General features: G+C 39.2%; 1 protein-coding gene across 1 annotated transcript in view; it reads left to right on the top strand.

Moving 5' to 3' along the window:
• Positions 1–25,014, top strand: part of PHLPP1 (PH domain and leucine rich repeat protein phosphatase 1) — a 220,835-nt gene that overhangs the window by 192,576 nt on the left and 3,245 nt on the right. The window contains exons 13-16 of the mRNA XM_012774470.3: positions 8,525–8,655; positions 11,416–11,520; positions 20,612–20,806; positions 23,410–23,638. Coding sequence (XP_012629924.3) covers positions 8,525–8,655; positions 11,416–11,520; positions 20,612–20,806; positions 23,410–23,638 — 660 coding nt within the window. The remainder of the gene's footprint in view (positions 1–8,524; positions 8,656–11,415; positions 11,521–20,611; positions 20,807–23,409; positions 23,639–25,014) is intronic.

The following is a 25,014-nucleotide window of genomic DNA, read 5'->3' as shown; positions in this document are numbered from 1 at the left end:
GCATGTTTTTAATGTAAAAGAAAGAATTTCATTCCTAGGATAAGATAATGTAACCTATATTAAAAATTTATTATTGAGTTAGTAACCCTAGATTACATTCATATTGCTTCTTGAAAATAAAGTACAATAGGTGTTCATTGTATAGTATCTCATAAAGGTATTAAGATCATTGTAATTATAAAAACTTAGCAGAAAATATTTTAAAGATATAAGATCATGGTGTGTGTAACTAGCTAGCTCTCCCCAAGCAGTCTGATCTTTTCAGACACTAAGGAAAGTGCTTATTTACAGCTTTGTTACCAAAGCTTTAAAAGCAATTATTATTTGAAAGGGTAAATAAGTCTCCATACTAAACTATGTGTGCTAAAATGTGTTTGTAAGACATTTGAAAAATTAGGCTATTGTTCATGTACACCTAAAACTTGGTTTGGCTGGACCTGGGCCTACGCCCATGCTTAATGCTCATGGCTGATGACCCCAGAAGCAGAGATAGCTGTGGATATGGCACTTGGTTGTCCTTCTGCTGAACTACATAGCTCTCATACTGGTGGTGTAGTAGGTCTGCAACAACACCCAAGCTGTTAGTTGAGTAATTTCTAATTAGGGACTTACTCTAACCTTTTAGAAGTGTATTTTAAGCAAACATGTGGTAAATGAAATTTGTAATTTGGGATTTAAAACCATATCAGCAACTTCCTTAGCAAATTTTTGTGTTCCTGTGGCTTCTTGATTCTAAGAATGGCATCTTTTAAAATGTCTTAATTCTCTTCAGAAGATTATTTTCATGTTTGTGCTATGTAATAAACTAGATAAAAGTTGGGTGAGCTCATACCTAGAATCTTTGTTACTAAAACTGGGAAATGGAGTATGTATGAATTATTTTTTATTATTTATTATTTATTTATTTATTTATTTATTTTTTGAGACAGAGTCTCGCTTGTTGCCCAGGCTAGAGTGAGTGCCGTGGCGTCAGCCTAGCTCACAGCAACCTCAAACTCCTGGGCTCAAGCAATCCTGCTGCCTCAGCCTCCCGAGTAGCTGGGACTACAGGCATGCGCCACCATGCCCAGCTAATTTTCTATATATATTAGTTGGCCAATTAATTTCTTTCTATTTATAGTAGAGACGGGGTCTCGCTCTTGCTCAGGCTGGTTTCGAACTCCTGACCTTGAGCAATCCGCCCGCCTCAGCCTCCCAGAGTGCTAGGATTACAGGCGTGAGCCACCGCGCCCGGCTATGTATGAATTATTTTTAATATGCCATATTCTTGAGGACAATGACTACAGGAAGTTTCAAAAATGGACAGACCTCCTCCTAGACGCAGATCAGCTCTCAATCAGCTAGAGAGGAAAACACAACCCCAGAGTCACCAAGTAGCCTGACTTGGCGCAGCTGGATCCATAGTTGGATCCTTGCAAGCCCTATTTGTTGTTCTTGTCTCTAAAGTGAGATGGAAGAGAATCAGCCATAAAGACACAAAGAACCTGGGGAAATGGCTGGGTCAGAATGGATGAAAGAAAATGGATTAGTCCTTTGTCAAGTAGGGTAATGGCAATGAAGACATGGCAGGAACCAAGTTAGGTGTCATTTGGGTGGCACAGTTGACCTAGTAGACTTAAAAGGTCAGCTAGGCATAATGCATATCCCCAAACCAGTAACCAGGAGTGGTCATCATTATGGTCCTGGAATCAGGTTGAGTAATAGTTACTTAGGAAATTCTCTAACACTCAAAAGTCCAGTGTCAATTCCTGTTTGGGACAGGGTTCCATACAAGGGCTAAGGAAGGAGAAAGCAAGCAGTGTATACTTGGAAATGCCATTGAAGCCCCTTTGCTCCTTGCCTCTTGAGGAATAGACTCACTGAAAGCCAGGACTGCATATTATCTGTCTTTCAAAATTGGTATAACGAGTTAACCCAGAGTAGCTTTGTTATTGTGTTTGTTTTTGAACTCTAGTTTCAGCAGATCTTTCTAAATTCAAAGCCATGCCCTTTCCAACAAAATATTGCATACATCTTATGGAGCAGGTGTTATGTAAGATACACAGATAAACAACTGGTCCTTTGTGAGCTTGTGCATGTTAAAAGCTCTCTCTTTAGAGATGCGCCTGGAGAAGGGAGCACTGTGACTCTGAGTCCGCTGTGAGATGGTCACTCTGGTGCTGTTGAGATCCCTGAGAGTAAAGGGAAATGTGCTCATGCACCCAGCAATCTAGGAGATGAAGTCCCCTCTTCAGTCTCAAATTTCATTTTGTGAAATGAAATTCACGTTTTATGAATTTTGTGTTCTACTTTTTACTATTTCTGTTTGTTTTACTGTAGAAATAATGACTCTTCCTCTCCACAGTCTCTGAGTAAAACCAAAGCCCTCAGAAGCATGTACCAGGTGCCCTGTAACTTTGTAACATACCACTCACTGAGTGCCCCTGAGGGCACACACAACCAATTTTAAGAAGTAATAATGTAAAGGAATTGTTTATACAGGATGTATTTTCTTAAAGTCAAATTTTGCAAATAATTTAGTTATAATGTTTGAGAAAATTCAGTATTTGGAGGAATAGAATACTGAGGATTTTTTTTTAAAACAAATCTTTACCCTGATTGTCATTTTTATCAGTTCAAATTCTTGCCAGTAAGGTTCCCTAAATCTAAAATCCAGTTGAAAAAAATCTAAGAGTTAGGATATCGAAATTTAAAAGGAAGGCTTTATGTAAGATTAATCTCTTGCAACTCCCTGAAAGATGAAGAGGTTTAAACATTAATAAACATTTCTGAATAATTATATAAACATGACTTTATATAGTAAAATAGTACTATACTTTGGCTTTGGGGTCTATGTTTGAGGTATAAGGTAGGTTCAGGCGGACTCATTCAGTTCATAGGTTTTACTTAGATATATGACTATCCCACGGTAATGATCACTTAACCTTTTACAACAGTAGGAATATATAGTTGTTTAAGAGAATTTGACTAAAAGCTATATATTGAGAAATAATATATGTATATTTATTTTATTATTAGGCTACAGTGCTCTAGTTCTTAGATAGCTGTGCTAAAAGGAGACTGCTTCTGTATGAGACACGATATACAATTTCATCATTTGGTCCATCTCTGCAGGATAAGCCTTATCTTCTGTTCTTAGATCCAACAATGTCAAGCCACACCAACTACGCATAGTGATCTCCTGGCATACCACACATACATTGTTCTCGTCTCCTTCCTGGTGTATGTGCTGCTAGCTCTCCTGTCCTCACATGCCTGATTAACTTTGATTCTATACAAAAATCTTCTCTTTTGGGTCTTAGTATCTGTCCCTGTGCTCTCATAAGCCATGCACAGTTCTTCCATACCATCGATCATGGCAGCTAAAGGTTGTATTATTTACTTCTCCCACTAGCCTGAGGGTTCCTTGAGGGCAGGGACTGTGTCTGCTGCCTCTGTAGTTCCCTGATATCTGCCTTATTGCCTGCCAATTTATAGGTGCTTTAATACGTGTTTTTTTGAGTGAATACTTGAATTTATTTGCTTATGAATTCAGAATGAAAATTAGTGAGACTGTTCAGTGTGGAAATATGTTATACACCAGCAGCTTTTACCTTGTAAGGCCAAGGAAGTGCAGACTGTGGCTGGGAGCCCCATTTGTGTTGGGGAGCACAGTTGAGGTGGTGGACTAGTGGAGTCTGAAGGAAGGAGGAAAGCAAGCAAGGTGTTGCAGAATCTCTAGGAGCTAGTTGCCATTTCAGGGCAATATAGTCAACTGTTTAGCAGATGATATATAATTCATTGCTATGAAAATTAATATGCCTATTTCTCTGGTAATGTTTTATGAGAAAACAAAGATATGTTCCATGAAGCTTTTGTGAGAATTACACTTATAGTATACATCAAATTGTATTCCTTTTTCTCTGAGATAGACGGATTATTTTTATATGCTCCTATCTAAATGTATTTGTAGTAGTTTTCTTCTAAATCATGAGTTTTTTTCTCAGCTATGAGTTATCTCACTTTTTCTGGAGATTGGATTTTCTGTTTTGGGTATTCTTACCAGAATTTTTATTATAACAAAGTAATTTTTGTTAGCTGCATTGCAGAATGGACCTGAAAGGGGGAAAGGTAATTTTATGTTAGTCATCTTTTAGCCAGATTTAACATTCTATTTAACAGTGCATTTTTAAGAAAATTATAGTGCATTAAACACAGTTACTTTCATTAACAAAATAGAATATGTTGATACTATTTTTTTTCCTCCAGTCTTACTCAAATATTTTCTGTTCTCTGAGTGGTAGCCTTTATAATTATTCAGCCAACAAGTGTTTGTTAAGTGTCTCAGCAGTAACCAGTGTTGAGGACCATTAAAAAAATATGAAATGGTACTTGTGCGTCATTCACCGTGTTAACATCAGTAGAGCGGCACCAGATACCAACTTCCTATAATTATTTTTCCACCTCTTACAGTTTTTATGAACAAACTGCCTCCAACGTGCAGAAGTATAAAAGGGTGTTTCTCTGCTTATCTGCCATTAAAGAAAATAGTTGCATTCTCGTGTAGAAATAAACACTGACATTCAGAATATATCAGAATTGCACTACAATGCTGTTTACTCTAGGCTGAACTTAACCTAAGCACTTGTATTTCAGTTCCCATCCTAGCAGATTTAATTACTGAAGGACCTTACAAGATTCCTTCATTTATTCATTCAACAAATAATTGTCTACAACATGCCAGACAATTCCGTTGTTCATTTGTTCACCCTTTTAATGAAAGCACTTACCGAGCATCTGCTGTTTCTGATGCACTGCACTTAGCATGTACAGGGAGAAGCAATCTCTGCTCTCTAGGAGGTCATAGTCTAGTAGATAGAAGAAATAAATAAGCAGATAATTATAGCAAGGGACTTCTAATTGAAATAGAAGTTGTAGTAGAGTTGGCATTGAGTTCAGTCTTAAAATGAATAAGGCAGATTTTACCAGGTAAAAGGCAAGAAACACTTCAGAGAGTTACAAGCACAGAGAGTAAGTAGTACATGCAGAGGCACACAGACAAACGAGAGTGTGGCCCCTGCAGGAGCTGTGATGACTCTGACAGTGTGAGGAATCGGGTGGGGAAAGCAGGGAGGAAGGGCTTTATTTGGACATCCTGAGGAGTTCAGTGGCAGTTGAAGGGCAGTTGGGAGCAGCAGAGGGACTGTAGCTGGAGTGTGAGCAGATGGAATAAACCACAGTAGAGAAACCACCCTGACGGAGGAATGCATGTAGTGAAGTGACACCCAAAGCAGCGTTACAGTATAGCCAGAGCCTGGGGGTGGGGTGCAGGTCAGGCCGGAGTGTGGGCCAGGGTAGCAGCACTCCATGAAAGGGACCTGGCTAAGTGAATCAAACACTCAGTCGGAGAAGCCTTGGAGACCCAACGGCCTGGGCTGGTGGCCTGGAAGCATCATCTCTAAGATCTACATTATGACCTACAGCATTTCCTTCATACATAATTACCCTGCTGAACTCATTTCACACTTTGGTAATTTACAGAATGAGCTGCTTTATATCTATAGAAATCTGAAAGTTTACATCTTTAGGTAACATCTTATAAAAAGTTTCTATCAATTTTATAAAATTCAGTATTGCTGTAGAATGTCTTTAATTCTTCACCAAAGGCATTCTCTGCCCCCTGAATTTGTTTCTGTCAATGACTTATGTTCTAAATTATCCACACTTATTGGTCCTTTAGCTCATCCTGCATCACTATCTAGTAGATTGTATTTATCCCCATAGACCTCAAGCCATTCTACCCGCAGTGGATGGTCTTCCTATGCTGATATGTACTGACTGTGCTGGCAGCACGACCCATTATTAGGCAGTATTATCACAATTTTTCCTTAAAGTCTGGTAGACTGTTCATGGCAACCATTATTTGTAATTGAAACACAAACCAAAAAGGAGATGACCACTTCTCTGTTATTACTGCTTAGGTGAAGTGAATTAATGTACACCTACTAGAAGTAGTATGGAGCTATTAAAGGTGATAGTGTCGTAGGCCATTCAGGCTGCTATAACAAAATACCATAGACTGGGTAATGTGTGAACAACAGAAATACATTGCTCACAGTTCTGGAAGCTAGGAAGTCCAAGATCAAGGTGCCAGCAGATTTGGCCTGGCGAGGGCCCATTCCTCGCAGATGGTGCCTTTATGTGTTCTCACCTTACAGAAGGAGTGAACAAGCTCCACTGGGCCTCTTTTATAAGGGCACTACTAATTCCATTCATGAGTGCAAAGCCCTCAGGACCTAATCATCTCCCAAAGGACCCCTTCTTAATACTGTCACATTGGGGATTAAGTTTTAACATATGAATTTTGGTGAGATGCAACATTCGGACCACAGCGATGGGAATGAACGTGGAAAAATGGTAGAAGAGTAAGTGTGATAGAAGAGTAAATGAAATGTAATGAAATTGTACCTACATTTATGATTTTTAAAGTTCTTTTTTTAATAGCAGTGATAAGGTTACAAGGGAAAAAAAGCCTCAGAATGCTAACACTGGTTGTATTAGGGTGGTAGATTTAAGGGTAAGTTTTCTGAGGTTTTATGTTTGCCCAACATTTTTTTGGGCAGTGTGGTTATCATGTTCTCATAATAAACTGTAATTATTTAAAATGGCAATATAATTGTATATCATTGCTACTACTTGGAAGCAACAGTACGGAACATTTTATGTGGAAGCATTGTGTTGTTTGAAGTCTGTAGAAAATATATTTCTCCAAAAGTACAGATTTTCATTTTACCCAATCTCTACCCCTCCCCAATGCCTAATAAATACTTTAAGAATTTTTCCAAATAAAAAGATTTTTGTCCACTTCTAAGATCCTGACATTCTTGAATACAATTCCCCTTTTTTTTTTTTTTTTTTTTTTTTTTTTGAGACAGAGTCTCACTTTGTTGTCCAGGCTAGAGTGAGTGCCGTGGCGTCAGCCTAGCTCACAGCAACCTCAAACTCCTGGGCTTGAGTGATCCTTCTGCCTCAGCCTCCCGAGTAGCTGGGATTACAGGCATGCGCCACCATGCCCGGCTAATTTTTTATATATATATCAGTTGGCCAATTAATTTCTTTCTATTTATAGTAGAGACGGGGTCTCGCTCTTGCTCAGGCTGGTTTTGAACTCCTGACCTTGAGCAATCCACCCGCCTCGGCCTCCCAAGAGCTAGGATTACAGGCGTGAGCCACAGCGCCCGGCCCAATTCCCCTTTTAATAGGCTTTTTAAGCATTTTAAAAAATTATAATAAAGTGCTAACTCAAGCCAGATAATTGAAAGCTTCCACCCCATTCTATCTAATCGTAAAGTCCACAGCACTGGCCAGTCACTCGTTTTCTTTTGTGTGTGGTGAGCCTTCTCTACCCAGTTCCCTGCTCCCCAACCACAAGAGCAGCACCTCTTTTTAGAGTTTGCCTCATTTAAGCCTTAATCAATTTTGTGAGAGAGGAGGTATTACTCCCATTTAGAACTAACTTATAATTTTTGTTCTAATCAACAGGATGACCCTTTTGTGGTTGTTTCTCAAGCTAAATTAGGCAGGACCTGTTGGAGAGTCCAGATGTTAATGCCTTGAGGGCAGGAGCCACGCCTGGCTCAGCCTTTTTTTTTTTTTTTTTTTTTTCTTGCCTATAGTAGGCAGGCCCACCTGCTGTCTTTTACCAACTTCTTTTTTTTTTTTTTTTTTTGAGACAGAGTCTCACTTTGTTGCCTAGCCTAGGCTAGAGTGAGTGCCGTGGCGTTAGCCTAGCTCACAGCAACCTCAAACTCCTGGACTCAAGCGATCCTCCTGCCTCAGCCTTCCGAGTAGCTGGGACTACAGGCATGCGCCACCATGCCCTGCTAATTTTTTCTATATATATTAGTTGGCCAATTAATTTCTTTCTATTTATAGAAGAGATGGGGTCTCGCTCTTGTTCAGGCTGGTTTCGAACTCCTGACCTGAGCAATCCGCCCGCCTCGGCCTCCCAGAGAGCTAGGATTACAGGCATGAGCCACCGCACCGGCCTTTACCAACTTCTTATTTAGCTCCTTTTGAAGTATCTTCTCATTTTGGGTGTGTTTTCCCTGCCTTTTCCTCACTTTGCATGTTTTTTTGTTTGCTTTTCATTTTAAGAAAGTCCCTCTCTGTTCATTTTAATGTTTGAACTATGGCTCTCATGACCACAACAGGCACAGAGATTTTGTGAGCAATAAGAAAAACTCCCATTCTTAGGATTTTTCAGTTAAACTGCTTAATGTTCAATATAGAGATAAACTTAATGGAAAAAGTAGGGAGAATAAAGAACATAGATTTTCTGTTATTCAAGAAAGTAAAAAATTGTACTGCATTTAGTGAAATCTGTTTTAAAGGTTTATGGCAAAGCAGTAGTCTTTTTTTCCCTGCATTTGACCACTATATTACAGTGAATGGTTGGACTGATTTGCCTGCAAAGTGTAGGAGTACAAAACTACCTGAAGAATTTTCTAGACCATCTCTTTCTTGTTTGCACTTGTTCTTTCAGTGTGTGGACTTGAGCTGTAATGAGCTAAGCGAAGTCACTTTACCAGAAAACCTGCCTCCCAAACTGCAAGAGCTAGACCTGACTGGAAACCCTCGCCTCGTTCTTGATCACAAAACCCTGGAACTACTGAAGTAAGTATTTTGTAAAAATAGTTACATTGTAGCCCCGTCATTGTTCACTGGCAGTGGGATTTGTAATTTATTAAAAAATGAAACAGAAAATATGGAGCATCGTTGACTCATTGTCTGTATCTGCACATATACAGGATGTAGAAGACACAGGGAGATCAGGGAACAGCCAAGATGCAAACTTAATTCTCAGCAGTTACTGAGACTGACAGCATGGTTGTGCCACTTAATACAAATGTTAAGAAAGGATTTTGAAAGAGACAGATGATGTAAACGTAGGACTGTGGAGTAGTTAGATCCTGCTGATGTTCTTTTTGTGTTTTGGGAAGTAGTTCATTGATACCATTTTCTTGGTATTGATAAAGAGTTACAGGTTGAAGTTTGCTTTGTAAAACATTAAAGGTTACCTCAGTAGAAAAGATGTCTTTCTAAGAATGTTCATCACAGAACTCTAAATGTCTATTAGTAGAATTAAATAAATTATGCTCCACAATTGAATATTGTGTATCCATGAAAAATGATGATGTAGAACTATATTACTAACTTGAAAGAGCTCTGCAGTATAATATTAAGTGAAAAGAAAATTTACAAAGGAATCTGTACAGTACAATGCCATTTTTTGCAAATTAAATTAGTGTGCATTTGGGTATATGTGCGTGCATGTGCATGCATACACCTAGAAAATGCCTAAAAGGGTGTGTAACAAGATGTTAAAATAGGGTTATTCTCTGGATTACTGGGATTATGGGTGTTCTTTCTTTTCTTTAAACTTTTCTAAATTTTCAGAATGTTGTGTAGCATATCAGCAGCAGTCTAAACTGTGCTCATGTGCATCATCCTGTCAGATTTTAAAAGAATTAGTATAAGACAATGAAATCGTAACACATAAAAATGTTACCTTCTGTTTAGCATCTAGAAGGTTGTGGGTTCTTAATAACTCAGAAGAGTTTCTATCCATTATTTGTGCTTTTAGAGGGTTAGCTTGTTTGCTCTGCGGGAGTTGGGGTAAGTACATGTGGGATCGAGTGGCAGCTCCTGGACTCTTTCAGACTCAGATATGAACAAGAGTGAACATTCAGAGCACTCCAGAGAGCTGCACAGCCACACCGTATTCAGCTAGGCAGAGAAGAGAAATTGCTGCTTCACTAGAAAGGATTACTTGGGAAGGGGGAGAGTAAGGATTATTTTTTTCCTTTAATAATCAGGCTAGGAAATGGAATTACTTCTTTTAAGATTTTGTTTTCTATAATACCATAAATGTCTTTAGAAATGAGCCTTCACTTTTCCCCAGGATTCAGAAAGGTAGCAGTGTAGTAAGAACCTTAAGTAAGCAGATGTAGTAAGAACCTTAAGGTATAACTTAAGCCCATTGCACTGTTTACCATTTTAGATGAGTAAAATTGAGCACCAGATCATATGGAAAGCAAATACTGGGGGCTGTGTTTTTGTTGTTGTTGTTGTTTTGTTTTTAATGCCTCTCTTTTATTGATAGGATTGAAAATGTTAAAGGGAGGATTTATAGCTATGACCTTACTGTAAAATGAAGTATTAACTTGATTTGGGGATTTTTTATTTACACTATCTATGATTTATATGTTTTTCAGCTTTTTTAGGATATGAGGGAAAGTGAATGTTTGCTAGTAACTAAGAATAGGAACATTTCTTTAACCAAATATTTTTAAATTTCAGAGAAATTGCTGCAAGTTATTTCTAGAATCAGATTGAATACTAGTTAGATACTGATTTACTTCTTTGAGTTTTAACTGGTTTCTGGGAAGGATGTATATTAATAGTATTTCTTAAGTTCTTGTGGTCATAACAAAAGTAGGTGTTGTGTTGTCAAGAGATGATACATATGTATTTTTTTCGTTTAAATAATGGTGTGGTACTTAACTAAAAATTTACAAGTAAGCAGAATTTATTTTACCATGTGGTAGCCAGCTTTTTAACAGACTCCTTTACATCTGTTATGACTTCCTGTTTGGGGGCACTAAATGGTTTCTGGTAGGCTGATTTTTAAGAAACCCCATTTGAGAGTTTATCCTTTTAATATTTCTGTTTTGGGTCCTGTTGGGACCAGTTATGGCATATGCGAGCTGAGGTGAGATAAGAACTTAAATCTCCCAGTTTAAATACAAGTAGTTAACTTGTGATTTATTAAAATACCCCTCATTAACTTTATAATTTTACATATACATTTTATTTTATGGTCTCAGCATAAGTGGCTATCCACATGAGGAAAGAATTGAAAGTTCTAGGGAATGGCAAGTCATTGATAATATTAGTTAAATAGTCGAAGGGGTTATGTGGGTAGAAATTGGATTTGGAGATGAATATTGTAGAATTCTCTCACATCACCTGAACACAATATAATTGTGGCTTAGGCTTTGTTCTTTTCGAGTCTGGATGTTAATGGTGTAAGAATACACCCAATGCAATACTTAAGTTTTGTTTTCTGATGCCAAGGCTGAGAGCTGTCATTTTCATTCCCAGAAGAGAGCAGCCATCTAGTGTGGAGTGTGTGACAGCCTTTACTAGGTGCTCATAAAAACTAATTTTCATGCTCTGTGTATATGCCCCTTGGTTTTCATTATGATGAGTAGCTGGTTCTTGTTGCTGATAAATATTTCACTCACATTAAACGCAGTAAGAAATGATAAGTACAGCATGCTTCGCAGGTGTTTTTCATTTCTCAGATAAAGGTAGCAATTTGCACATGTTTAGTTTTAATGATTCCTGTTCCCTCCCTGTTTCTCTTGTTAGTAATATCCGCTGTTTCAAGATTGATCAGCCTTCGGCAGGAGACACATCCGGAGCTCCGGCTGTATGGAGTCACGGTTACACCGAAGCTTCTGGGGTGAAAAATAAGTAAGTCAGATGAAACTTTGGAGCAAGAACTGCCTCCTGCCTGCCTCACTTCTTTAATGGTATAGAAAGAAACCCAGTGCTATAGCACACATTTTGCTCATGTAAAATTTCTTTGAGGATGTTTCCCCAAAGTGAGGAAGGATCCTTTATGACTTATGTTTGAACATTCAGCTAAGGCCCTGTTTGGCATCATATAAACTCCCTTTGTGAGAGACGTTGCTAGGATACAATGTAACTGACACGTTATATCTATGTAAGACTCCAGTGTTTGGAGAAGGCCTAAGTATTGAAATGCATCCCTGCTCCTTTGAAAAGCCCCTTTCTCTGAAGCCTGTTTACCAAGCATAACAGGGATAGTATTAAAGGAGAAGTAGCTTTGATTGTCTGTATTCAAGATCACTCATGTTATTGACTGTGGAGCTAATTTTACAATCTAAATTAGCTTGGTAGGAGTTTGATGTCCATTCCCTGTAATGTCATCTGCTTGCCTTGCCACCAGGACTTGTCCATTTTAATTTGTTTTTCTTCCCTAGTTTCACCAGCCGTCCCTTCCTTAGATATAAATGTTGATTTTCCTGAGAAATGTAATCAAGCATTTCAGGCTTGCTTGCATTGTATGAAGAGGTGCTCATAATTAGTACTAGAAAGGTAAAGAATCCTATAAATTAGAAGAGTCATAATGTAATTAGCTAAGGTATAAGAACATAGTATTGAGAGTAGGGGAAGAACAGAAAGTAGAGGAAGATCTAATAATAGCTAACATTAGTATTCAACCCTGGGTGCACATCAGAATTAGGTAAGGAAATTTTTTTTAAAAATCCCTAAACCTAGACCCATTGAATCAGAATGTTTTAAAATCTCCCCCAGGTGACTCTAATATGTATCTAGGACTGAGAACCACTGACCGGCTGAGACCCTTCATGGAAAATAAAGGTGGCTTCATTGCTGCCATGCTGACTGGTTTTCTTTGGGATAAAAACCAGCATCAGCTCAAGTCTGGATCTGACACATGAATCTTCTCCTCTTTCTCTGAGGTGTAATTTGGCCTTGTGCTAGCTAGAGAAGGAGTAGCCCCCATTTCAACACCTCTGTTCCATTTGCTCAATAAAGGCAGAATAACCAGAGGAGGCCTGCCTCAGTTCTGCCTGTTCTCCAGTTATCGCCCTATTTCTTCCATATGCTTTGCACTGTATGTCATTATATCAGGGCAGGGGGAGTTAACATCTTCCTCAAAGCACTCAGAGTTTCTTTCTGGAGATAATCACTTTTTAGGTCAAAGGACCTTATGTCTTGTTTATAAACACCAGTATGTGAAATTGCTTTTTAATTTTCCAGAACACTGATGTGAAATCTAAGATTGGTTTTTAAGTTCTCTAGATATTAGAATTCATTATCTACTTATACCATACTAAATAAAGAAGTAGCCAATTAGATCTGAGTTTTGTGGGGTTTTTTTGTTTCGTTTTGTTTTTCCATAATTTCCTCTTCCACAATTACTTTTTTAAAAACTCTTGTTATTAAAGTGTAACATAGGTGCAGAAAAGTGCATAGAGAGGTATACGACTTCTGTGAATTGTTCTGAAGTGAACACCCCTGCAGACCACCACCTGGATCCACAAACGATGAACAGCACCCCAGTCTTCCCAGGCCACCCCTGGCCCTCAGTTTCTATTTCCCTTTGCTTTTATACCCTTTGATTTTGCCAGTAAAAGTTTCTCAAGTGTTTATTTTTATTTTTTGGTGTTCTTGTTTGCATTGTAGAAAAAGTGGTCATTGAAACAAAGAGCATGCTACTTGCTGTCTTGAAGGAAGGGGAGAACTGCAGTTGTCCGTTCCTCCAAATCTCAATAGATGTCTATTCTCGTCTCTCTCTCTGTCCTTTTCCCTGGGGTGCAATGTAGAAAAAGTGGTCATTGAAACAAAGAGCATGCTACTTGCTATCTTGAAGGAAGGGGAGAACTGCAGTTGTCCATTCCTCCAAATCTCAATAGATGTCTATTCTGGTCTCTCTCCGTCCTTTTCCCTGGGGTGCAATGTTGCCTCCCTATCAGGTCATTTCAGATCTTTTAGGGAAACCCAAGAAAGGAGCTGCAATTTGATAATCTATGCTCTTCCTTAGACAAAAAAAAAAGACAAAAACAGGAAACTTCAGCAGAAATAAATCCTAAAAGTGATCACTACTCTACTTTTCTTAAAAAAAATCACATACACATTACTGTACGTTTTTCTCTCCTTCACACTACTTCCTTCTGACTAACAAGGGAATCTTACAGAAGAAAGACAATTTTAGGATGATTATAAAATTTAACTTTGCTATACATTGCCATATAATTCTGGATGACTTGTTTTTCTTAGTAAATGGAGGCAAGAATTTCAAAGTACTAAGATAAGAGCCAGACTGCCTGGCTTTGAATCTGAGCTCTATACTTACTGCTATGTGACCAGGGGCAGTTTTTCAGTCTCTATTTAGCTTAATTTCCTCCTCTGTAAAAATGTGAAAAAAATACTGCCTATCCTCATGTAACATAGGCAGAACAATGTGTACCATAAACCCTATTTAAGTGCTATCTACTATTATTATTAATGATAATGGTTATTACTGTTATTTATCCCTGAACTCCTTAAGGGCAGGGATTATATTTTTATTTCTCTGGTATCTAGCCATAATACATCGCAAATGCTTAATAGATTTTTTCTTTTTATTTATATGCAGTAAGAAGTTATCTGTATTCGGTAAACTTCACCCTTTTTAGTGTGCAGTTCTACAAGTTGTTTTGTTTTTTTAACACATTTACTGCCACACAAACAAATCAGAAACTTTTCCTTGGGGCCACAGTGTTTTATTACAAAAATAGAATAAAAACTTCAAGTGTAATTTAAAGGTAAACATAAATAGAAAAACAAACTGTATTAACGTCTATTCATTTAATCCATGTTTTTAGAATTGAATTGTCAATATTAATTATAACAATAAGAACACCAGTAAGTAGGATTTTCTATATGCTTCAGGCAGCCCCAGCGTCAAAACTAGAGTAAGTTAAATACAGTTCTCATGGAAGTTAATATGTTAAACAGCAGACATTTATTTCTCACAGTTTTGGAGGTAGGGAAGTATCCTATATAGCAGGAAAGTGGATGGGGAGGGAGAAAGGAAGGGAGGGATGGATGGAAAGATAGATAGGGATAGGTAGGTAGGTAGATCTGCAGGTTTTGATGAAAGAATATCATCATGTAACCACCACACAATCAAGTTATAGAGCAGTTCCGTCATCCCCCAAAATTCACCCATGCCCTTTTTTTGTCATTTCTCCCCACCCTCAGTTTCTGGCAGTTTCTGATCTATTTTTTATCCCATTAAGTTTGCCTTTTCCAGAATGTCACAAATGGAATTATACAGTATATAACCTTCTCAGTCTGACTTCTTTCGCTTAGCATAATGCATTTGAGATTCATTTGTATTGTTGCATATGTCAGTAGTTGTTAATTTTTATTGATCTTTATTGCTGAGTAGGATTCATGGATTGCATGGATGTATTATGCTTTATTTTATCCATTTGCCATTTGAAGGATATTTAGATTGTTTCAAGTGTTTAGCTATTAAGAATAAAAATGCTACAGATTGCAGACAATTACATACAGGTTTTTGTATAAATGTTTGTTTTCGTTTCTTGGTAAATGCCTAGGGGTGGCATTGCTGGGTCATATGGTAAGTGTGTATTTACTTTTATAAGAAGCTGCTAAACTTTTCCAAGGTGTCCATACTATTTTGTACTCCCAGCAGCAATGCATAAGAGTTTCAGTAACCCCACATCCTTACCAGTACTTGTTATTGTCAGTTTGTTGTTGTTTTGGCTATTTTAATATTAACATCTCATTGCAGTTTTAATTTACATTTCCCTAATGACTAATGATGCTGAGCATCTTTCCATGTACGTACTAGGTTATTAAGTATGAAATGTCCGATTTCCTTAAGTACTAGTTGATATCTCTGACATTTCACTTTAACACTTCTGGTTTTATTTTTATTGTGAAGGTACATGCTCAGTCTTTAAAATGCAAATTTTGGCTTGTGATTATCTTTCACATTTTTTAGAGCAATTTTTGTGAAACCGTGGATAAGTCAAAAATACATGTTATTTTTTAATATGAGTTCTGTCATGGAAATAATGCAGCACAGAAAGCTCAAAATAGTAACAAAGTGTTTGGAAAGGATGTGGCTGAGGAACACACAGTACATTGATGGTTTGAGAAGTTCCATTCCGGTGATTTTAATACTGAAAATGAGTCACGTGGCCGACCTGAGACCAAGGTCGATAATGATGAGCTGAAAGCTGTAGTGGAAGTGAATCCATCTCAACGTATGCATGAATTAGCAGCGAGGTTTGACATTACTATCCTAACACTATTGGACCATTTGAAACAAATCAGCAGGGCAAAGAAGCTGGATAGATGGGTTCTGCATGAATTAAACAAACATCAGAAGAGAAATGGTCTCTGAGCTTGCCTTTCTTTGCTGTCATGACATAAAGGTGAACCATTTCTATACCATATTGTTATATGTGATGAAAAATGGATTCTTTTTGATAATCACAAGCATTTGGCACAATGTTTGGATAAAGATGAAGTGCTGAAACACAGTCCAAAACCAAATATTCATCAAAAAAAGCTAATGGTGTCTGTTTGGTGGTCCAGTGCTGGTGTCATCCACTAAGCCTCATGAAACCTGGTCAATCCATTACAGCGGATGTCTACTGCAACCAATTGGATAAAATGATGAGAATGCTTGCAATTAAGTAGCCAAGATTGGTCAATAGAGACAGGCCAATCCTCTTGCAAAACACCATTTGACCACATGTCCCATAAACAATGCTGCTCAAACTACAGTAGTTGGACTTGGAAACTCTGTCATCCACCATATTCAGCAGACTTTGCACCAATTGACTACCCCTTCTTCCAGGCTTTGGACCACTTCTTGCAGGGAAAAATATTCAGTTCTCAGCAAGCTGTGGAAAATTACTTTCATGATTTTATCACCACTTGCTCTCTAGGTTTCTTCACTGCTGGCATAAACAAGTTACTGTTAAGACGGCAAAACTGTGTCAATAGTTTAGGCGCATACTTTGATTAATTGATTAATTGTACTGCTTCTTTGAGATATGATAAACTACACTTTTGATTTGAAATCGGACATTTTATATTTAATGACCTAATATTTACCATCCATATAGAATTAATTCATTCACAATTATACATGATGTTAGCTAGAGATATTTTTGTAGACATCCTTTATCAAATTAAGAAAATTCTCTAATATACCTAGTTTTCTAAGAGTTTTTACAATAAATGGATATCAAATTTTGTCATCAATTGAGATGATTATATGTTTTTTCTTCTTTAGTCTGTTGATATATAGTGGATTACATTGACTGATTTTAAAATGTTGAATCAGCCTTGCATTGCCAATATAAACTCCACTTGGTCACGATATAGTGTCCTCTTTATACACAGATGGATTCTATTTGTTAGTAATTTGTTGTGGGTGTGTATATTCCCACTGTATATACACTGTGGTTTTCTCGTGATATCTTTGTCAGGTTTTGGTATCAGGGTAACGCCGACCTCATACAATGAGTTGGGGAGTATTTCCTCTTCTTGAGTTTTCTGGAAGAGTTTGTATAGAATTGATACTATATCTTCCTTAACCATTTAGAATAATTCACCAGTAAAGCCATCTGGGCCTGGAATTTTCTTTGGTCTTTAAACATACAATTACTTTAATATAGAATTATCTCTTTCTTCTTGAATGAACTTTGGCAATTTGTGTCTTTCAAGAAATTTGTCCACTTCGTCTAGTTTTCAAATTTATTGGTATAAACTTGTTTCTAATATTCCATTATTACACTTTTAATATCTATAGGATCTGTAGTGATATTCTTCTCCTCTCTCATTCCCGGTATTGGTAACTTGTGTGTATGTGGTTTTTTTCCTGATCAATTTGGTTTGGTTATTCAATTTTATTTATATTCTCAAAGAACCAAATTTTAGTTCCATTGAGTTTTCTGTATCATTTTTCTGTTTCATTCACTTTTCTTATTTTTATGATTTTCTTTCTGCTTGCTTCAGGTTTGTTTTGTACTTGTTTTTCTAGTTTCTTAAGGTGGAAGCTTAGATCATTGATTTGAGACTCTCTAATTTTATAATGTAAGTATTTAGAATTATAAATTTCCTTCTGAGCAATTTCTTTAATATGGTTGAAGAACATACTTTGTATGACTTGAATCCTTTAAGTTTACTGAGACTCATTTTTTAGCCCAGAATATGACCTATTGTGTTAAAAGTTCTATGTGCGTTTGGAAAAAATGACTGCTATTGGGGTAGGGTATCAGATCAAGTTGATTGATAATGTTGCTCAAGTGTTAACTATTCCTTCTGATTTTCTGCTATTTGTTCTGATTGAGAGACTTTAAATGTCTCTTTTGTCTGTTTCTCCTTGTAGTCCTCTCAGTTTTTACTTCCTGTATTTTGAAGTTCTCTTATTTAAGTGTGTAAACATTTAGAATGTTAAGGCCTCTTGATGAACTGTCAGTTTTTTCATTATGTATCATTCTGTTTATTCCTGTAATAGTCTTTATTCTGAAATATACGTTGTCTGATATTAACATAGCCACTCCAGCTTGCTTTTGATTAGTGTTAGCATGGTACACCTTTTTTACTTTTAAACTATTTGTCTCCTTATATTTAAAATGGATTTCTTATAGGCAACATATAATTAGGCCTTGCATTTTTTATTCAATCTGAATTTTCTGTCTTTTGGGGTAGGGTTTAGACCACTTATATTTAATGAAATTATTGAGATGGTTAGGTTTAAACCTTCCAACTTACTGTTGTTTTCTATTTCTGTCATCTGTTCTTTATCTTATTTTTCATCTTTTTTTTATTCTTTTGGATTGAGTTGGGTTTTTTTTTTGTTTTTTTTTTTTTAAGACAGAGTCTTGCTTTGTTGCCCTGGTTAGAGTGAGTGCCATGGCGTCAGCCTAGCTCACAGCAACCTCAAACTCCTGGGCTCAAGTGATCCTCCTGCCTCAGCCTCCCAAGTAGCTGGGACTACAGACACGCGCCACCATGCCCGGCTAATTTTTTCTATATATATGAGTTGGTCAATTAATTCTTTCTATTTATAGTAGAGACAGGGTCTAGCTCTTGCTAAGGCTGGTTTCAAACTCCTGACCTCGAGTAATCTGCCCGCCTCGGCCTCCCAGAGTGCTAGGATTACAGGCGTGTGCCACTGCGCCCGGCAGGATTGAGTATTTTTTTTTTTTTTATGGTTTGATTTTATCTTTTTTAGTCATTAGTTCTACTTTGTGGTTTGTTGAGGGCTTATAGTATAATCATTAACTTGTTATGATTTATCTTTAAGTAATATGTCACTTTACATATAAGAACCTTATAAATATGTACTTCTGCTTCTCCTATTCTGGTCTTTGTGCTGTTGTTGTCATGTTTTACTTCTACATTTGTATAAACTCCAAAATTCATTGTTACTATTTTTATTTTAGTGAGTTATTTTCTAAAGCAATGTTTCTCAATTTCAGCACTATTGACATTTTGAGCCAGATAATTCTGTGTTGGTGGTGGCCGTGGGAATGGTGGTCATGTGCATCGTGGGATGTCTAGCAGCATTCCCACGCAGCCTCTACCCTCTAGGTGCTGGTGGTGCCGCCCCTCGATCCTGAGAGTGAAAATGTCTCTTGTGGGCAAAACTACAATTCTAAAGTGATTTTTAAAAGAAGAACATTTTTATTCTTACTCACCTATTTGTCATTTCTGTGTTCTTCATTCTTTTGTGCAGATCCGGCTTTCCATCTGGTATAGTTTTCTTCTGCCTCATTTCCTTTTACATTTCTTATAGTGTGAGTCTTCTGGTGGTAAATTCTTGTATTTGTGCATATGAAAATGTCTTTATTTCACCTTAACTTTTCAAAGGTATTTTTACTGGTTTTGAAATCTAGGGTTTTTTCTAGTTTTTTCCATCATTACTTTAAAGATGTTGCTCCACTGTCTTGGCGGGGTTTCCAGTGAGCAGTCTGCTGTCATTCATGTCCTTGTGCCCTCACCCTCCCACCTTTGCTCCTGGTTTTTAGCAATTTGATTTTGATGTGCCTCAGTTAGGTTTTGTTCACGTTTCTCTAGCAGTTAGTTGTCCCTCTCTCCTCTTTAAAGAGTCCGATCCCCTGTATATCAGGCTACTTGAAGTTATCCCACCACTTGCTAATACCCTGGCTTTTTTTTCCAGTCTTTTTTTTCTCTCTTTGTTTCATTTTGGATAGTTTCTGGGACAGAGTTAAGTATGTGGAAATAGTTTGATTCTTTGGAGGTGGGGCAGGGAGAGTCTCTGCGACTCGGGCCCTTGCCAGCGCCGCTCTCGGCACCTGTGCTCTGCTGTGCGCGCTCAGCTCCATCTCCGCTGCGCAGGCAGACGCCCCTCTGCTGCAGCCTGGACCTTTCCTCAACAGGGAGCGGCCGGGTATCAGGCTCTCCCAGGGACTGTCATCCTGCGCTGCTTATTGTCCGGTGTCTGAACACTTGTTGTTTTCCTGTTTTTGTTTTATATTTTTTTCTGCCTTTTAAAAAATTTGTTTGAGGCTTTTCATATATTTTTACATGCTCCTCATATGTGTTTCATGTCTTTTTCCCAGTGTTATAGTTGTCAGTCTATTTGGGCCAGATGTGGAGGTTCTCCTTAATAACTCTTTATTGAATTAATGTGTAGGTATGGATTCATAATTTTGTATGGAAATCTGTTCTTTCCCATGTCTCTTATTCCCCTCCTTCACTGCCATTTAAAAATAAACTCATTAGAAGAGAAGGGTGGAGGAAAGCATGTGCAAAGCACAGCGTGTATGCCTATTCTTTGCTCTTAGAGATTGGCTGGTACAAATTAGCTGGGCTCAGTTTACCTATTCTCTGCTCAGTTTACCATGTCTGCAGCCATGAAGACAGAGACAGCACCGAGATAGGCAAAACAGAGTTGGGCTGGGCAGGGAACAGGCAAGCTGAGCAGACTTGGCACAGAAATGTTCTTGCCTTGCAGGTTATGTGTTGCAGCCCTGTCGGTGAATAACTTCTGTGACAATCGGGAAGCCCTGTACGGTGTGTTTGATGGGGACCGCAATGTGGAGGTGCCCTACCTTCTGCAGTGCACCATGAGTGACATTCTGGCTGAAGAGCTGCAAAAAACTAAAAATGAAGAGGAATACATGGTCAATACGTTCATTGTTATGCAAAGGTAAAACTCAGAGCCCCTGCTATGTTTTCCTGTTCTTTGGGTGTTTGCACTCTGGTTAGAAAAGTAGGTGCCCAGTGATGTCTGTGACTGTTTTTGAATGTGGGTATCAAGGTGCGTTCTGGTGAGTTTGGTGTTACCTAAACCCTGGGGCTGGGCTAGGCCTTAGTCGAGACATACTCGTGTTCAGATGACTTTGGAGAAGCCTAAGTCAGTGACAGGGATTTAGTTTCTCCGAGAACTGGACTGCACAGGTCTGTACTGATTCCAGATTTTCACCAGGTCATTTGCAATACCCTCCTTCTTCCCAAATCATGTGATCCCCAGAGGCTTCCCAGAGGCTTTTTAGACCTTCCAGTAAGTGGACTGCTTTTTGAAATGTACTGTTTCTACTTGGTGATCCTTATGAAATACTGTCACTGGTTTGAGATAGTGCAAACCTTTATGAAATTGAAATAGTCAGATTTTAGGCCAGGAGTTCAATCATTCTTTCTATGATGTCTTCCCCCCTTATTAAATGTTCACAGCAGTGTTACTAGCAGAATCCTAGGCCTTTGCCTGGAGCTTCCACTTGCAACAGAGCTTTACAGGCCACTGTGAAAATTGTGGAATGTTGTTTGTAATAACTCTTAAAGCTGAGTGTTAGAAGGATTTCCTTATTCAAAGATCTGTTCATTTATGACACCTTAATGGCTTTATAGGTTGTAAAAGAAATGCCTATTTATAAATATTGTACTACGGACTCTCGCTCATGTGGGACCCAGAAGTGACAAGTGTACTAGTGCTCTAAAAGTCATGGGAGCAGCAATGTTCTCTCTTTCTCTCCCTGGATAATCTGTCAAAGCGAGCAGCTTTGTAACAGGGGTGGAGTAGTGTCTGCTGCGGATACTGTTTGGAGCAGTGTTTGGAGTTGTACCTAGTCAGGGATGGTTCCTCCCAAAGAGCTCAGTAGAGGCAGGCCCAGTGTGGTCCTTCCTGCTAGACTCCCTCTGTCTTTCAGATTCTCAGTGAGCACGTACGATTAGCAATGGAACAATGATAATAGCTAATACTGAGCGAGCCCTTAATACGTACCAGTCATTGTTCTGAATACCTTACGTCATAAATTTTTACCAGTTAGGTATTGTTGTTATTCTTATTCTACTGGTGAGGAACTGAGGTGCAGAGAGGTGAAGCAAAGTGCCCTAAGAGCCAGTAGTTGGCGCAGCCAGGATTTGACCTTGGGCAGTGAGGCTCCAAAGAATGTTCTAACTACCATGCACATCAGCTTTCTGTTTTGATCACCTCGTCCTAGAGGAAAAGCGAACATGTATCACACGCACAGACACAGGCATGTGCACACACTACACACACACACACACACACACACACACCCTTTGCAACCCCTAAGAGGTGTACTTCTTATGGACCCTTAAGCTCTGGATAACAAAAACTGAGAAACCCAAACTCTGTTTACTAGCTATACTTTTTATAAATCATTATGCCTATGAGAGGAAGAATGTAGAGCTACCTCAGAAGAGCCTAGAGCCAAATCTGGTCATGAACACTGGAAGCTGGAGTTTAGACACCCAAACTGTAGGCCCATCTCCAGGGGCTTTGCTAAGCCTCTTAGCTTCACCGTGTGTTAACAGGGTACAGATGTGTGATGAGCTTTATGGTCCTTAGCGGGCCCATGTGCTCTCTGTGAGTGACCTCCTAATGCGTACACGTAGGCAGCCCTGGTCTCCATTGCTGCTCTTGCCACTTGCTTACCTTGGACACCTGATTGGAGCTGACAGTACCTGAGGGTCAGCTTGTAAAACCAGGGAGGCTGTTTTTCTGTCATCACGCAGGCACAGCTGGGGCTGGGGAGGTGTCACCATTTCTGGGGCTTGTGATGGGAGCTCTTTACTCCTTTTGATTTTCACAACTTGCAGGTGCTTCATGTATTCAGTAAATCTATGGATTAATGTCATGAATGAAAGGATAAATCACAAGCCTTTGGTGTTTGATTACTAGAATGTCCTTTTTGTGAATGTCCTGGAATAGATAGTTCTGATCTGGAAAGTTTCATTGTTTAGGGTAAGAACACAAACAGTCCAATACTTAAAGGCTCCTATCAGCAAACGTCCCTATACAAGGGGAGGAGTGGTCAGGTTATTCTGAGTGTGTCTGTCGGCGGGGGCAGTGTGTTCATACCTGCTCTTGTGTACACAGTCCCTTCAGTGTTCCTCTCCTGGGGGCAGAGGGAGCTGAGAGGTGGATGGAGGAAGCAATGGTCATTTCCTTGCTGCCTTTGGAGTGTGCTGATAGGGCACAGTGAGTGACAGGGGGTAGCAGGCTGGACACAGCAGTCCCGGGGCTCCTGTGGCTTTTATTGGTAAAGTGACACTGTCTCCCAGTTGTGAGCAGATGCCACTCAGTGTGGGTGTTTGTGATATCCGGTTCCAGGGGCTCTTTTCCTGTGAGAAGCTGAGCACTGTGTGCTCTGACGAAAGAGGCTGGGTTGAGTCCCAGGTTCTGCCTCCCTCCTGGCCATCCCGTGGTGCAGTCTTCCTGTGGAGTTAATAAAACAGGCGTGTGACGCGGTTGCATTCGAGTTTTCACCCCCTTTCTTCCGGTTCCAGGAAACTTGGAACTGCTGGGCAAAAGCTTGGAGGTGCTGCTGTCCTTTGTCACATCAAGCATGACCCTGTGGACCCAGGAGGATCCTTCACCTTGACCTCTGCTAATGTGGGCAAGTGCCAAACAGTTCTCTGTCGAAATGGAAAACCGCTGCCTCTGTCCAGATCTTACGTCATGAGCTGCGAAGAAGAACTGAAGAGAATTAAACAGCACAAGGCCATCATCACTGAGGTGAGGAAAGGGATTTTCCTCAGGGAGGTGGCGAGGAGAGGACCAGGGCATGGCAGAAACCAGCTAGGGAGCGTCTGCCTTCAAGGAATATTTTTGAAGTTGGTTTAAAATGAGAAGTCCAAATCCATGTCACAAAGCAGACTCCTGGCCTGGGATGTCTGAACATTGCACTGTGTAGAACAGGAGAACATGCTTGACTGCACTGACCCTCGTGGCCACGGGGTTAGTGGTTCAGGGGTCTACCCCAAACTGGTTTTCATACCTTAGCCCTGCTACTATAGGCTGTGACCTTTAAAACCTCTCTAAGCCTCAGTTTTCTCATCTGTAAAGTAGGAATGACAATGTATCTGCCTTATCTTAGAGGGCTGGTGTAACTATAAACTAGAAGTGTCTGTGTAAATGTTCACACCTCATATTCCACTTGAGTAATGCAGTGAGTGGTTACCCCCACAGGCCATTTGGCACCATACAGAGACATTTTGGATTATCACAGCTGGGGTGGAGAGTGCTACTGGCATGTAGTGGGTAGAGGCCAGGGAAGCTGCTGAACTCCCTGCAATGCACAGGGCAGTTCCCACAAAAGACTTACCTGGCCCAAAATGTCAATAGCGCTGCTATTGAGAAACCCTGGAGTGAGTCTGCAACATTGTGACAAGACCCATCACCAGCAAAATTTCTGTAATGTCTTCCAGGAGTTCTCCTCCATTCACTAATTCATCATACAATGTCGATCTCCTGCAGTGTCCTGAAAAAATGATGTGGGACACATCAGTGATGCCTACAGATACACACCCGCCTTCAAGAAGTTTCCAGTCTCGTATTATTGATAAAAACCCACAGAGCCACATGTAGTTCACAGTAGACTCTGGTGACAGTTTCTAGTCCAGTAGAAAAAAAGACTGATTCTGGATGCTTTGGTAAGAGTAATAAGAAAGAAAGATACAGAAGGGCTCAAGATATACCATGGGGACCATTGGGCACTGGAAATGAGTCTGTGTATAAACTTTAGCTCTCTGCATATTCTAGCAGCAGAGAGAGTTACAGTGAACTCTATGTCAGGGAGCAGGCAGTCTCATACGGTATAGAATGTATTGAATTAAAAGCCTAGAGTTATGTCAACATGATTAGAAAGCTAGTGATTTCTGCTACGTAAGTGAATCACAATTTGTACATCAGACTTCTCTTGTTTTCTGTGTCCTCTTCACTTTTGTCTGCATCGCTGAATACTCAACAGTGAGGTTTTGCTTTGTTTCTTGAGGCACACCCTGGAGGCACACACACAAATGCACAAAACCAGTGGTTCTAACGGACAGACACCTAAAGGAGAGAGCAGCACAGCAAGAGTAGTTTTTGCCAAAGTTCACGCTTGGGGGACA

This window comes from Microcebus murinus, chromosome 17 (assembly GCF_040939455.1).
Source record: "Microcebus murinus isolate Inina chromosome 17, M.murinus_Inina_mat1.0, whole genome shotgun sequence".
NCBI lineage: Eukaryota > Metazoa > Chordata > Mammalia > Primates > Cheirogaleidae > Microcebus > Microcebus murinus.
The sequence above is the reverse complement of the archived record's forward strand: the minus strand, read 5'-3'. Positions and strand labels throughout refer to the sequence as shown.